We start from the raw sequence: 14,487 nt of genomic DNA on the forward strand, positions 1-14,487 counted from the left end.
CCAGCCTGTATCCCCCGCACAACCCCCGCCCTGCCCATCCCTGATAAGAACTGATGTGGAGTTCAGGATTATAAATTCAACCAGTTTACCCTTACTACTCTGAATTCCCGAACTGGTAGGCTCACAGAATTCTCATGAAGTAAGGTAGGTCATATTTGGATTTACCCCAGATGCTCGTGACCTTGGAGCCTCAGAGGACCCCCAGTGGGAGGGGTCAAAGTCACGACTGGGAGATTATCTTCTCTACCATGTCTACAGTCTGGTGGCCAACTCATCACCTCTGCCTCCTTCCTGAGGCCTGACCTGCCTGTGCTTTGCAGCCTAGTATCAGGGAGAATCAGAATGGGAGGAGATGGGAATGGGAAAAATGAACACAAATGGCGCCATGGGCCTAGAAGCTGATTGGACTCAGAAAGGGGCATCTGCTCATATGCATCCACATCCGGATCTGCCATTTGTCCCTGTGGCAGATTTCTTTGGAGAAATGCTCCACGCTCTGCCTCACGTGTAGGGAGACCGATAAAAAATAAATAAGGCAAGGGGATAAGTAAGGTGGAATGATGGAGATTGCCAGCATGGGAAAGGACTCGAGATGTTCAAATGGTCCTCCACATCTTGGGAGACCAGAACATTTGAACTTTGAAGAATACAAAAAAAAAAAAAAAAAAAAAAAAAAAAGATCCAGAACCTAACCATTGCCTCGGAGACAGTGTAGAAGCAGAACTATCACTCTGGCATGGAAAGGGACAGGACTGTGGGACATGGTTGAAAACACGTTCCTACAGCTTCCAGGTGGAAGGAAATGATCAGTCAAGACAGCCTGATGATGGATGCTGTCTTAGGTTTCTATTGCCGTGATCAAGCAGCATGACAGAAATCATTTTGAGGACAAAAGGGTTTATTTCATGTTATAGTTTGTAATCCAGTATCCAGAGAAGTCGTGGCAGGAACTCAGAGCAGGAATCTGGAGGCAGGAACTGACAAAGAAGCTATTGGTGAATGCTGCTTGCTGACTTGCTCTTCATGGCTTGCTCAGCCTGCTTTCTTATACAAATCGAAAGCACCCCAAAGGAATGACACCAGCCACAGAGAGCTAGACCCTCCCACATCAATCATTAATCAAGAAAATGTCCCATAAGACTTCTTACAGGAAATCTAATGGAAACATTTTCTCTAGAAGACCCCAAGCACTGCTCAGGGATCCTGAAGATGCTGTGAGATTCTTTTAATTGCATTAGCACCACACAGACCTTGGGCTATGGATAGTCATACTCCGTCCAGAGGACGGGAGAATGCTATATATAGCCAAAGCCCCTCCCAGCGCTTATATCGGCACACAGGTGCTAGTCAGGATGGTGAAGTGGGAAAACCAAGGTCTCGCATCTACTTGGAAAACACAATGCACCTGAAAAAAAAACCATAAAACATAAATTAGAACATTTTAATGATTTAAATAATGCACATGAAAGATGAACAAAACATTCCCCCACCCCCAAAAAGCTGAAACAACCATTTTACAGAAGCAAGGAACGTAAAGCTCAAACCTCCACTAGGACAATGGATGCAAGTCACAAAATCCCTCCACCTGAGAGAAGGGACTACTGAGAAAGCACCTGCCTGAGTTCTTCACCCTGAGACATCCTCTCCTCACATCTCTCCACCCCACAACCTATGATGGTAGATGAACTTGCCCATCCAAAGGATCTTGAAGAAATGAAAGCAGTGTTTGAACGAAGGTCCCATCAGGCACTTCCCAACAGAACAGTAGTACAAACCAACCCAAATGATTCTGCCTCAAGGCCATTAGTTGGAAGGAGAAAACAAACCCTGACAGGGTTCCGTAATAGAAAGCCACTCTCAAGGTCCCAGATCCCATGAATTACATGTCAGACAGGACAGTGGTGTCACTGAAAATCACCCAGAATCTATCAGTAAAGTCGGAGTAAGTGGATCAATTACATAGCTCCTAACCCCAAGACACTGGGCTGATGACCACAGGAAGAATTTCTTCTTCCTGAATCCTGATGGTCTCTAAAGGCCAAATAAGGGCCACAAGTATGGTTTAATCATAGATGGAAATCATGTGGGCATCTGCAGTAGAGGGGTGCCCTAGGCTTGGGAGCCAGGCTCTGTCTGCTTAAGATGAACCCTTCTGACATGTCCATAGCAGCTCTGTTCGTAATAGCCAGAAACTGGAAACAACCCAGATGTCCCTCAACCAAAGAATGGACACAGAAATTACACAATGGAATACTATTCATCTAGTAAAAACAAGGACATTGTGAATCTTTCAGGTCAATGGAAGAAACTAGAAAATATCATCCTGAGTGAGGTAACCCAGACCCAAAAGGATATACATGGTATGTACTCACTGATAAGTACATGTTAGCCACAAAGTACATGATACACCCTATAGACCCAAAGACATTAAACAAGAAGGAAGATCCAAGCAAAGATGCTTGAATCACACTTAGAAGGAGAAACAAAATAATCATAGGTGGCAAAGGGAGGGAAATAAGTGAGAGAGGGGAAGGGGAGGGTTATGAGGAGGTAGGATTAGATTCAGGGAGAGACAGGAGAGAGATCCAGAAGGCCAGGAGAATGAATGGAAATCTGTAGTTCCCTCTGGTCAGGGAAGGGAGACTATCTCCCCTCAGAGTCACAAAGACCTGGGATAGGGCAGACTCCCAGGAGTCAATGCAGGTGACCTTAGCCAAGATGGTCATGAAACCTGAAGAGGCCACCCTCTGTAGCCAGGCAGGACCCCCAGTGGAAGGATGGGGACATGAACACACTCACAAAATTTTCAACCCAAAACTTACCTTGTCTAAAACAAATGCAGGGATGGGGCAGAGACCAAATGAAAGGCCAACCAAAACCAGCCCAACTCCAAACCAGGAGGTAAGAAGTAGATGGGAAACCCACAGATAGACCAAAAGAATCAACAAACCTCAACCCCTCAAAGCTCTCAAGAGTCTGAGTCACCAACCAAAGGATAAAAAGGGGCTAGAACTAGGCCCTGTCATATAAGGAGCAGCCAGGAAGCTCAGTCTTCATGGCTGTCTTGTCTGGCCTCAGTGGGAGTGAATGCACCTCATCAGGCTGAGACTTGATGTGCCTGAGGGGCGTAGATACTCAGGAGGGTCTATCTCTCAGAGGAGAAGGGGAGGGAGGTGGAGGGAGAGACTCTGTGAGGGAGGGACCAGGAGAGGGAGCAGTGTTTGGGATGTAAATAAATAAACTAATAAAAAATTGAAATGTTAAAAGAAAAAAATATGGCACCTTTTGTGTAGTTCCTGATAGGAACTGCATCCAGTTAATCACCCCACATCCAGAAATAGATAGGTAGCACAAACTAGACTCGATAGATTAATAACAAATTAGGACATGAAGTGGCCAGTGAGGTAGATATGGGAAGAATTGTATAAAATTCTCAAAGAATTAATACAAAGACTTTTAAAATAAAATAAAATAATAAATAAATGAATATGGGGAAAAGATGGTCCTTTCTGTTTCCAGTGAGGGAGTCCTGAGATGTAATCTTGTCCTACCTGGAATTTCCCACACCTTTCCTAACCCCTGTCCTAGGCTTTCCTGATTATCTTTTTATTCCCAAAAGATCAGTTATAATTGGAAATAGTTTCATTCTCTAACCTTCTTTTCTCCTGAGCCTTGTAGCAATGGGCAATTATGGATGTTTTCATCATGTTTCTTACAAATTGTGCGGCCCATCTCCAAATCCATTAAAAAAATCATTGTCCATGTCTATAGAAAAGAAAGTATGCAGAAAGTTTTTTATAAATACAAAAAAAAAAAATGAAGATCAAGTAGAAAATGGGCAATATGCCCGTGCTTATAAATAGGCATCTATATGGCTGGGCTATCCATGTTTGTTAACAGAAATGTGCCTTTGAGAGCCACAAGACACATACCAGTCTTCTTCCTCATTTCCTGCTGAAGTCTGGCACTCTGCAGGGGCATGGACATGCAGGGTATGGCACATTCACAGGATCACCATCCAATTCTACACAAGAAGCAACCTGCACACACTGCAGCCACACACGATGAACTTGGGGGAATCTACTGTCTTTCATGTGAGTGATGACTGCATGCAAGTGCTCCTCTTAGAGACACACTGTGGTGAATGCATAGTTACATCATCCAGTTTTAAAATTTGCTCAGGATGCTGTGAGAAGTTATTGAGAATGATTGACATACCCTTAAACAAATATATTCGTGAAAACTCAGAGTACCCAAGCAGGAAATCCTACTACAGAAGAATACTCATCACAGTGGACTGATGTGAAGAGTGCCAAAAAAAGCTGACTACAGTGGTCACTTAGGAAACTATACAGGTAATTGTAACAGGTAACAATACACATCAAATACACAACATAACTAGACGTTTTAACAAAACACACTAGAAGTCTTTACCTACATTTATGCTTGGCACATACTAAGAACATACTCCATCACATCTATTCCACACCTCCATATTCAATCCCACATGATGAGCTAGGCTTTCATCTCCACAGCTGTGTGGAAGCTAAAGGTGGTAAAGTGTTTGGTACCAAGGGTTCCTAGGGCCCAGGGCCTAGGGTCCAGGGCCCAGGTTTAACAGCAGCCCAAGATGGAGTCCCACAGGGAAAAAGTAAATGTGTCCTTGGTCAGGGTGTGTCTCTAGATCCTCGATTGTAGAGTGTTCTGCAGGTCCAGTTCTCTCTGATGCCGATCTACCCCAAGCCCCAGCCCAAGGCTCTTCATGAGGGGATAATGCTCTGCACGTGGACTCACCTTTTTCTGGGCTCTGCCAACTTCGAGCAACTTGTATGTGTTATCTTCTGGGTTGTTATCATTGAACTGAGCCACAGCAAACTCCACTGATGCCACAAAATAATCTAGATCCTTAGTAACGTCTAGAAATTCTTTGTTAATGGTCCATATATGAGTGCCTAGCACAACCAGTCCTACAAGCATGGGCACCTTCCACGACATGACTGTCCTTAGTATCAGCCTAGGGGCTGGGGACACAAGGTAAAGGGATGGTACTGCCACAGATGATAAAGCCCTTTAGGCTCAGGATTCCACAAGGCCCTGCCCACCAGAGCCTGGTGCTCCTGACAGCCTCCTTTGTTCTTCCCTCTAAGCCCCTTATCTCCACTTCCCTGCCTTATCCCTTCTCTCCACCCCAAACAGAAGGAGATGTCCCTGACCCTGTGGTGACACAAACCATGGCATGACAAACACCCATAATAATACCCTCTGCATGCACATCTCTGGGGCTGTCCCCTAAGCTTTGCCTAGACAGGTGCCACTTATGCCATAGCCTAGAGGCACTGTACCTGTCCCATCTGTCCTTACACAATGTTGGAAAGAGTTCCCAGAGGCAGAGGAACTCCTGGAAATCTGGTGAACTCATTCCTGGGAAATGGAATCGGTTGTTGCTACAGCACACACCACCTGCCAAGTTCAAGGCCAACAGTTGGGGGGCGGGTGGCTGCATGTGACACCACCTCCTTCATTGTCCTGACCCTCTTTGACCAGCAGTTACATCTGGCTAGATTCTTCTGGTTTTCTATGCTAATTCTCAGTTCCCCTCAATTCTGACATGCTCTCATCTTCTCTGACATCTTTTCTGACCTTTGGGTTCTAATTACTGAACTCCTTGGTTATAATCTCAGCTGATTTCAAAACATCTTTCACTTACCAACCTCTAAAGTAGACCATAATCATAGAATATCTATTGTATCTTACCCGTCTTTGAAATCCATTGAGATTTATTTTTGTTGTTATTGTTAAATATGGACAATAATCTCTGTGCTGTAGAACAGTTCATTTTGTAATCATAGTGTTAAATTTGCACATAGTAATTCTCTGCTCACTGGACTGTATGTACAACATTCGTGGTTTTAAAGAGTCTCTGACCTGATATCTAGTTCTTGTGCCACATTTGACATCAGTCACTCCTGAATTCACTCAGACACAGCACAACATAATAGAGTTACCATCTTACACTAGAATATTTCATCCTTTTTGAATAATCTGAATAGTATGTATGCATAGAAAAGGAAAATATCCCCCAACCTCCACTCCAGCCATTCATTCATAAGGACCTTGTATATCTTGAGACTCAGGATGAAGCCCCCCAGTCATTCATCCATAAGTGGTTAGAGTATCCTCAGACATAGGATGAAGCCTCCTGGTCATTCATCTATAAGTGATTAGTGTATCCTTATCAGACTCAGGATCAAGCATCAGTATGTCATTCATCACTGCAAAACAGCAAGAACTCTCTTGCTAGCAGTTGGTAAAATACATTTGTGTGTCTCGGGAACTCTAACAGCAAATGACTATTAGAAAAACAAAGGCACAAAGTGGAGCTGCTCTTGGCTTCCAGCCTAAAGGATGAATTCTGAGGCTCTCCTTTCCTTTCCTGTCCAACTGTAACCTTTGAATTAGTTTATGGATAACAAACCTTTGGATGGACATATTTTATTCAGGGACAGTCCTAGGCTCTAAGTCTCAAAGTGTCTGAGTGTTTCTATTAAGAAGTCAGGAAGGTTGGAGCTGGGAGATGGCTCAGCGGTTAAGAGCACTGACTGCCCTTCCAAAGGTCCTGAGTTCAATTCCCAGCAACCACATGGTGGCTCACAACCATCTGTAATGGGATCTGATGCCCTCTTCTGTTGTGTCCCCCAAGACAGCAATAATGTACCCACATAAATATGATAAATAAATCTTTAGAAAAGAAAAAAAAGAAGTCAGGTGGGACAAAGATGGTGGCATGTTCCATCAAACAGAGGTGATAACTTTTATCAGGAAATGTATGCTCACTGATACCAGTGTGTATAGAACAGAGAGGCCCAGATTGGCCTCTTTTGTAATATAGTTCTTATACACAGAGACTATCCCCATCTGCAAATCTGGAAAACACAAACTCAGGGGAATTCTAATATAGTAGAGTACTCTTCAGTGGTATCAAGGTCATGAAGATCAAGGAAAGAGTAAGGAACTAGTTCTGATGCAAGAAGGTAAGTGTGGCAGGTGAATCTGTCATTTAGAAAGAGCACATGGAGTGAGTTCCATTCCAAGTGTCCCTTCCTAGAAGACTCAGAACACATTTCAGAAAGCCACCATTGACTGAGGTAAGGCTATGCACTGCTCCTGGATTCCTGACTTCTGAGGATAGCTAGAGGGTACTTAGAGTGGCATGCCCTGAATGCAGTGCTGTGGCCACACTCTGTGGTGTCAGCAACAAGAACGTATTTTGCTTCTTCAGAGGAAGGATCACACATTACTGTGACTAGGAGTCTCCTAAGTCCAAGGTCACTACTTTGCACTGAGTTAGGGAGATCACACCTGTTTGCAGGAAGTAAGCTTGAGAGCAATGAGGAAGTTACATAGTCAAGTTTTTCTCTTATATGTCAGAGGGAAAGGTTCTTTACACTGTAACTCTATTACAATGTGGGATTCTTTTAAAATAAAACATTTTTTTTATGTCCTTTATCTGTCATTCCGAGATACAGCAGAACATTTGGCCTATAGAGACGCATGAGAGTAGAGAGGACACGTGAGCTGTCTGAGTGATGAAGGCAGGGATGAGTGTGTCCCTGCTGCAGTGCTGTGGCCACACTCTGTGGTGTCAGCAACAAGAACGTATTTTGCTTCTTCAGAGGAAGGATCACACATTACTGTGACTAGGAGTCTCCTAAGTCCAAGGTCACTACTTTGTAGAAGAGATGGCTGAGACACAGAGAGACAAGGCAACTGTGTTACTCACTCAAGTCCCCCAAGGTCATCAGCTCCAGGCTGTCCTTACTCGGGCAGGTGAAGGTCTTGTAGTCTATCAAGAGCAGGTGCTGGGGATGCCAGGAAGCACAAGAGAGATGGGCAAAGAAGTCTTTTTCAGTGTGTTGATGAACAGGTGAGTGTTGTGGGTATTAGGATTCTACTTATACTAGGGACCTCAAGATAGGAGGAACCTGTCTTACAGGGAGAGCACAAAGGCTAGGAAGAGAAATAAGTCCCTGGCTCCTGCCTGTCACAGGCACCCTAGCTGTATTCACATAGGCATGCGTGCGTGTGTGTGTGTGTGTGTGTGTGTGTGTGTGTGTGTGTGTGTGTGTCATTTTAGAGAAAGTGGGGAAGAATGGGAAGAAAAACTTGAAGGAGGAATAGAGGATAGAGGGTACAAATGATATAAACAAGTACTCACGTATGAAATTGTAAAACAAAACAAAACAAAACACCTTTTTAATTAAAAAAACATGACACACCAACTTAAAAAAGAATTTTTTGGCCTATCCCAACTGTGGGAAATCTTGCCCTGTGATCAGAGAAAGTATCAAACAAGAAATGGTACCACAGGGGTGGAGAATGTTAATCACTGAAGGTGTGTTTGTCTAAAAGCCAGGGATACCTAACACGTCTCATCCTCCTTCAAGGATGAAGGTCCAGAGAGTGACTGAGACATCTTATCTCAGCTTTTACATAGTCCTGTTCTAGTTCCTGAAAGGAGCCTGAACATCTCTAGTCACTAGCTTCCAAGACCAGCCAAGCCTCACAGACAGCTCACCTGAGATGAAGTTTCCCTGTCCCCACGGAAGAGCAATCATATCCAGAGGATCATATTGCCCCCTCAAGCAATAGCACTTCTCTGGTCCACCTCATAGAGCCAGACTGAGATAAGCATCAAGCAGACCTCACCTTGATTAAGACCATCTAATTACATGTACCTCATTCCTTTCCCCACTAACCCAAGTTTTTCCTGTGTTTAAGTTCATGTCAATATCCTAAAGATGAGCTGAAAGGCTTAATTTCCATCTCTTCAATATAATAATTTTATTTAAAATTCTTTCCTGTCCTTTTTCCATCACGCTGGTTTGCTTTCTTTGGGGAAATTGGTTCGGTGTGATGTGCTGGACTCTCCTAGGAGTCCAGGCCTAGGAATCTGGTAATAGGAGGAGCTAAGGAAAGAGGCCTTAGGGTGTTTCTTGAGCTATACAGTGTGGATCTTACCTTACACAGCTTACAAGGTCTTCAAAATGAATAAAGGGATAAACTACACCAGTCAGCCTGACCTCTAGGACACTAGGCACAGACTCAAACAGCACTGCAAATGCTGTGACATGGAACGCCTATCAAATAAGGGTATCATTGTTCCCTCAGACAATTTTCAAAATATCTGAATTGCAATTCAAAGTTATTCTATATTTAAAGAAGCAAGAAAATTTCAACTCCCATAGGAAAAAAATAATTAGAAATTTTCTAATCTAGATATTGGAAACAACAAACAAACTTTAACACAGACATAGGAAACTGTTCTAGAAAATGAATAAGTCTCATCATTAAATTTGTGGATTCTACACTGCCATAGTACAGTAGAATTCATTCCTCATAAATACATATTTTTAAGATAAAATTAAATATTGTGAGAACCATCAAAATGAGTGAAGATGTTTTCTGACAGTGCTTATAACATGTGCTGCAATGATAATGACTTAAAATGGATCAGATTTCTTACACAGAAGGCAGAATGTAAAACAATATTCACTGGACTAAAATCAAACACCAGCAGGGTTATGTCCTTCCTTAAGGCTCTAAGTGAGAGGCTACCCACTTCTCTTTTCAGCTTCTAGGACCACTGTCCTTCTTGTCCTTTGGCCCTTTCTTCTAGAGTCAGAGCACCCTTCAAAGCCTTTGTGCTTCCATGGTCTTCTTGTAGTTCTCTGGCTAAGTATCTTCTACCCATGCTTACAGGGACTTTCGTGACTATGTTGAATCTACCCAGATTACCCAAGGATATATATATATATATATATATATATATATATATATATATCCTTCTTACATAGGCAAAGATGCTTTTGCCATATGTGGTGGTTTGAATATGCTTTGCCAATAGAGTGACACTATTAGGAGATATGGCCTTGTTGGAGTAGGTGTGGCCTTGTTGGAGCAAGTATGTCACTGTGAGGATAAGCAATGGGACCCTCCTCCTATTAGCCTTCAGATGAAGATGTAGAACTCTCAGCTCCTCCCATACCATGTCTGCCTGGACACTGCCATGCACTGGCCTTGATGATAATGGACTGAACCTCTGGACCTGAAAACCAGCCCCAATTAAACCAGTCCCAATATAAACCCTTATAAGAGTTGCCTTGGGCTGGTGAGATGGTTCAGTGGGTAAGAGCACTCAACTGCTCTTCCGAAGGTCTGGAGTTCAAATCCCAGCAACCACATGGTGGCTCACAACCATCCGTAACGAGATCTGACTCCCTCTTCTGGAGTGTCTGAAGACAGCTACAGTGTACTTACATATAATAAATAAATAAATAAATAAATAAATAAATAAATAAATCTTAAAAAAAAAAAAAGAGTTGCCTTGGTCACGGTGTCTAGTCACAGCAGTAAAGCTCTAAGTCACCATGTAACCGTAGCCACAGGATCTAAAAGCTGAGGTCATGGTGCCGCATCACTTACTCTTTTTTATATGTACTATATCACTTACTTTTCTGTTATTGTGACAAAATGCATTGCAAACATAGACTATGATAAGAAAGGTTTGTTCGGGCTCACCGTTTGAGAGAACAGTCCAGCATGGCAGGGACAGCATGATGGCAGGAGCAGGAGGTGGCTGGTTGTCTGTGTCTGCAGTCAGGAAGTAGAGAGAGATAGCTTTCTCCCTTTTATTCAGTTAAGGTTCCCGGTGCAATTGTAACCACACTCGAAGTGAGTTTTCTTCCTCAATTAAATATTTTTTGGAGAGACTCACGTTTCCACAGTGGATCTATCTACGATGAACTTGACAATGGAGGTTAACCTTGAGGTGGGCCTTACTTAGCTCAGGCCTCAATGCAATAAAGAGCCCAGCCCAGTTCAGCCAGGCCACCTGGCTGAACAACAGCAGCAAGCAAAATATACATTAAAACTTGTAATGTCTTCTGAAAGGAATGAAAAAGGAGTGAATAAAAACTATAATAAATATAATTCTCAGTATGACACAAATTTAATTCTCTATGAATTGATATAATTACTGTTAATCTAAATTCAAAATATTAACAAGAAGTAGCAAACTAAATTAATTTTTTTTAATCTGGGAAAGTTAAACAAATGCTTAAGGAAGAACAAGGAAAACAAATGCTACAGACTCTAAAGACTGGAAGAGCCAATTGACTATGCAGGTGCTTGAGCCTCATGCCCAGGATTCTAGAGTCAGACTTAGGGAAAGGGCAAAGAATAGACCAGCACTCTCTGAGAGTGGGACAGAACTTAAGCAGAGTGACACATAGTCAGGGAATGTTGTGTTTGATCAAGATGAGTTTCAAGTTAGTTGGTTTTCAAAAATAATGGTTCAACAACTGAGGCTAATACAAGTAAATTGTCATCTACTAGATAGCTAGCTACAGATAAATGATAGATAGATAGATAGATAGATAGATAGATAGATAGATAGATAGATAGATAGATAGTAGAGGTAAATTATAGATAGACAGACACATAGATATATGCTAAATATACAACGTTAGATAGACAGACAGATTTAGATGAACAGAAATCGGCTAAGAGACAAGCAAATATGAGGTGAGGGGTTAGGTGCAAGACAAAGACACAGAGGCCTAGTCCCAGCTTATGCTTTCCAAATGGCATCAATGGGTTAAAGGAATATATCTAAACACATGACAGTCAGGACAGCGACCCATGGCTACCCTGCTAAAACTCCAGTATTGCACCTAGGAAATACTGGCTGTTCTGGGAGAAGGAGCAAGACGTTCTGTCAGTGTAGGTATTTGGGGAACTCAGCTGATAGGGTGTCTGTTTGATTTCAAAGCTGTGAGGCAAGACTCTGGTATATTCGGCGTATGATTAGTATAAATATGTATAAGGAATTTGGGGCAAGCATCAGAGTTTGTAGGAAGGGTATTCTCATATACTGTTGACAGGAAGTATAACCAAAGCTAGAAACAGAGTAATGCTTGAACAGGGATGCTGTACAAGATTACCCTCCACGTGGAACTGCCATCATCTTCATCAGACACACTAATGCCCCCTTAGAAAAGATCATCATAGCTGGGCCTTGTTGACTATTGTTCGCCTCTCATAAAAGAAGGAAGGGAGAGGATCATGGAATACAGGAAGGGTGGCCTCAAACTCTCAGAGAGCCATCTGCTGTGCGTCCCTAGCGCTAGAATTAAAGATGTGCACTATTATGCCCAGCTATGGCTGCTGCCTTTCTTGCTTTAAATCAGAGACCTTACAAACACACTAGTGTTGGAGGCTGTGTGAGAAATTTTAGACACAACTAGCTGAACCACCTACACATTCATCTACCGGAAGTGACTGCTAGGCAGCCAGCAACCCCAAGACCATAGCTTCAAACATCAGGCAAACCCGTGCAACCTTGAGGATAAATATTCTACTCACTGTTACAATGGAGTCTCTGTTACTTATGAAGACAGGAATCAAGCCTGCTGCCAGAAAAGAACTCAAGCTTTTCAGAGTAGGTGGGAAAACTACCTACACTCCTTGCTGATGTTTACACATTTGTGAAACAGTCAGAGGTTGGAGAACAGAGGAGCACTAAAATGAAATGGTCTCTGGCTCCTTGCTCTCCTTGGGTGGCCAGAAATCCAAGAAGGGTTTGGATTGAAGCCATCCTATAGTGTAAGAGACACAGAAAGGGAACCACAAATCCTAGTCCAAGATAGATAGATAGATAGATAGATAGATAGATAGATAGATAGATAGATAGATAAAATCAAAGCAATCTCAGAATGAAGGAATGGCCCAAGCAGCAAAGCAGAGGAGAAATCCTCTCTTTATTGCAGTGACAGGCAACAACATCCTGACCTAAGCTGCCCCAGTCCAAGCTTTCAAACCTGTGAATAGACTGCTTACAGGCAAAAGAGACTGGACCTATAGAGAGATCTTGAGGTGGTGGACTGCCTCAATGGTAAGGTACTGTTCACAGGGTCCCCATTAGAGAGAGATGGAGAGTCATAGGAGAAATAATGAGGGTATTGGAGGATGAAGACCTTGGTGTTAGGAGATGACAAACTTACTTTGCTGTAAACTGTTTCTGATAACTTGAGGGATCTTCATGGGAAATTCATCCAGCATCCAGGAGCACAACAGAGGAGTGAATCCTGGCAGTGAGAAGGAGAAGCAGGAGGACACCCCCAAGGATGTCAGCTTTCCATTTCTGCAAAGGCCAGGAGTACTAGAACTGGAGCCAAATGGCATTTCAGTCCCCACTTCTTCCACTCCTAGGTCTGGTTACAGAAAGGTCTTGAAAACCATGGCTGGTAAGTTGAGGAATGCAGAACAGAAATAGTAGATGGGATGAATATAGAGAAGACATCACATCCACAGATGTAGACCCACAAGTGGGAGAAATACAGTATATTATTTGGGCTTTAAATGTCCCCTGAGGGCTCATGTATGGTCCCAGCCTGTGGAGCTCTGGGGAGGTTGTAATGCCCTTAAGTGATATAAGCACTGGAAGAAGTTGGATCACAGGAGGCAGGTCCTTGAAGGTGAGATTAGAACCCCAGCCCCTTCCTGTCTGTCTCACTCTACCTCACACCTGCCATGCAATAAGCAAACTCCTCTAACAGGCATTCTCTTCATGACATCAACCTTGCTATTGAGCGCTCTGGGTTATTAATCAAGCAGACCCAAAGCCCAGACAGATCTCTTCTGCAACACTAAAATGAAACCAGGAGTGATAGGTGAGGTCCTACCTTCTATTTCCTATCTCTCCTATTTTGTGAGTGCTCTCAATGGTGAAGGTATCAACAGCTTGCTCTTCAAATGACACCAAGTAGTTATGGAGGTTTGATGGTGCAAGTCTCAGACCCCAGACCCTTCCATATGAGAAGGACGTCCACCCAGTGGGGCCATGGATAAGATAGCAATGATATGTGACTGAAGAAAGGCATCTTGGTTTCAACTCTGATTTTAGTTTTGTGAACCGGTGACTTTATTGGAATTACCTTATGGAGTGTTACTTATAGAAGTATGGGTGAGTTAAAGACAACTCCATCCTTGAAAATCCTACTCCAGCATAGGCAATGACTCATGAGATATCTACAGTTGTTTGAACAACTTGTAGGCAGCGAGGCTGGGGAGAATTGCTATCTAACCTTGGGGAGTTACTTGAAGAACTTCCTGAGACTTCTAAGTTTTTATTACTTCCTTAGTCGTAATGAGTCTCCTCCATTAAAAAGAGGATGCACCAATTCAGAGAAAATAGCTACACAATGATCAATGGGAGTATGTACTTAGGGTAGGAATGGAGGTGCGTGTGTCTGTATGGAGATTTATACATCAATGTGAATCCATACTTAGGGAAGAGATGTGAATGCATATATTTACATGTATGTATGTGCATGTCCGTGTGAGCAAAGGTATATAGGTATGTGTACTCATTCACACCTCTCTTTAGGAGCTTTCACTATCTCTTTTGGTATTGTACCCTACTGAAAA

At 42.8% G+C, this 14,487-nt stretch overlaps 1 protein-coding gene across 1 annotated transcript; it reads right to left on the reverse strand.

Annotated features, from left to right (window-relative positions):
* Positions 1–1,324: 1,324 nt before the first annotated feature.
* Positions 1,325–4,995, reverse strand: LOC110290402 (cystatin domain-containing protein 1). Its single transcript, XM_021156927.2, has 3 exons — positions 4,795–4,995; positions 3,655–3,765; positions 1,325–1,405 (listed from the first exon to the last, which is right to left on the reverse strand). Exons 1-3 carry the CDS (start codon positions 4,993–4,995, stop codon positions 1,325–1,327), a joined length of 393 nt encoding a protein of 130 aa, XP_021012586.1.
* Positions 4,996–14,487: the final 9,492 nt, after the last annotated feature.

Source organism: Mus caroli, unplaced genomic scaffold (assembly GCF_978045245.1).
Source record: "Mus caroli unplaced genomic scaffold, Mus_caroli_1 scaffold_2, whole genome shotgun sequence".
Lineage (NCBI taxonomy): Eukaryota > Metazoa > Chordata > Mammalia > Rodentia > Muridae > Mus > Mus caroli.

Bases quoted from the DNA above. Each gene is read 5' to 3' on its own strand.
- LOC110290402 (XM_021156927.2), bottom strand. From the start codon at position 4,995: ATGTCGTGGAAGGTGCCCATGCTTGTAGGACTGGTTGTGCTAGGCACT. The intron at 3,766-4,794 runs GTGAGTCCACGT...TCTTTTCTATAG, and splicing joins TTGGCAGAGCCCAGAAAAAG to ACATGGACAATGATTTTTTT. The intron at 1,406-3,654 runs GTTAGAGAATGA...TTTTTTTTTCAG, and splicing joins AAGGCTCAGGAGAAAAGAAG to GTGCATTGTGTTTTCCAAGT.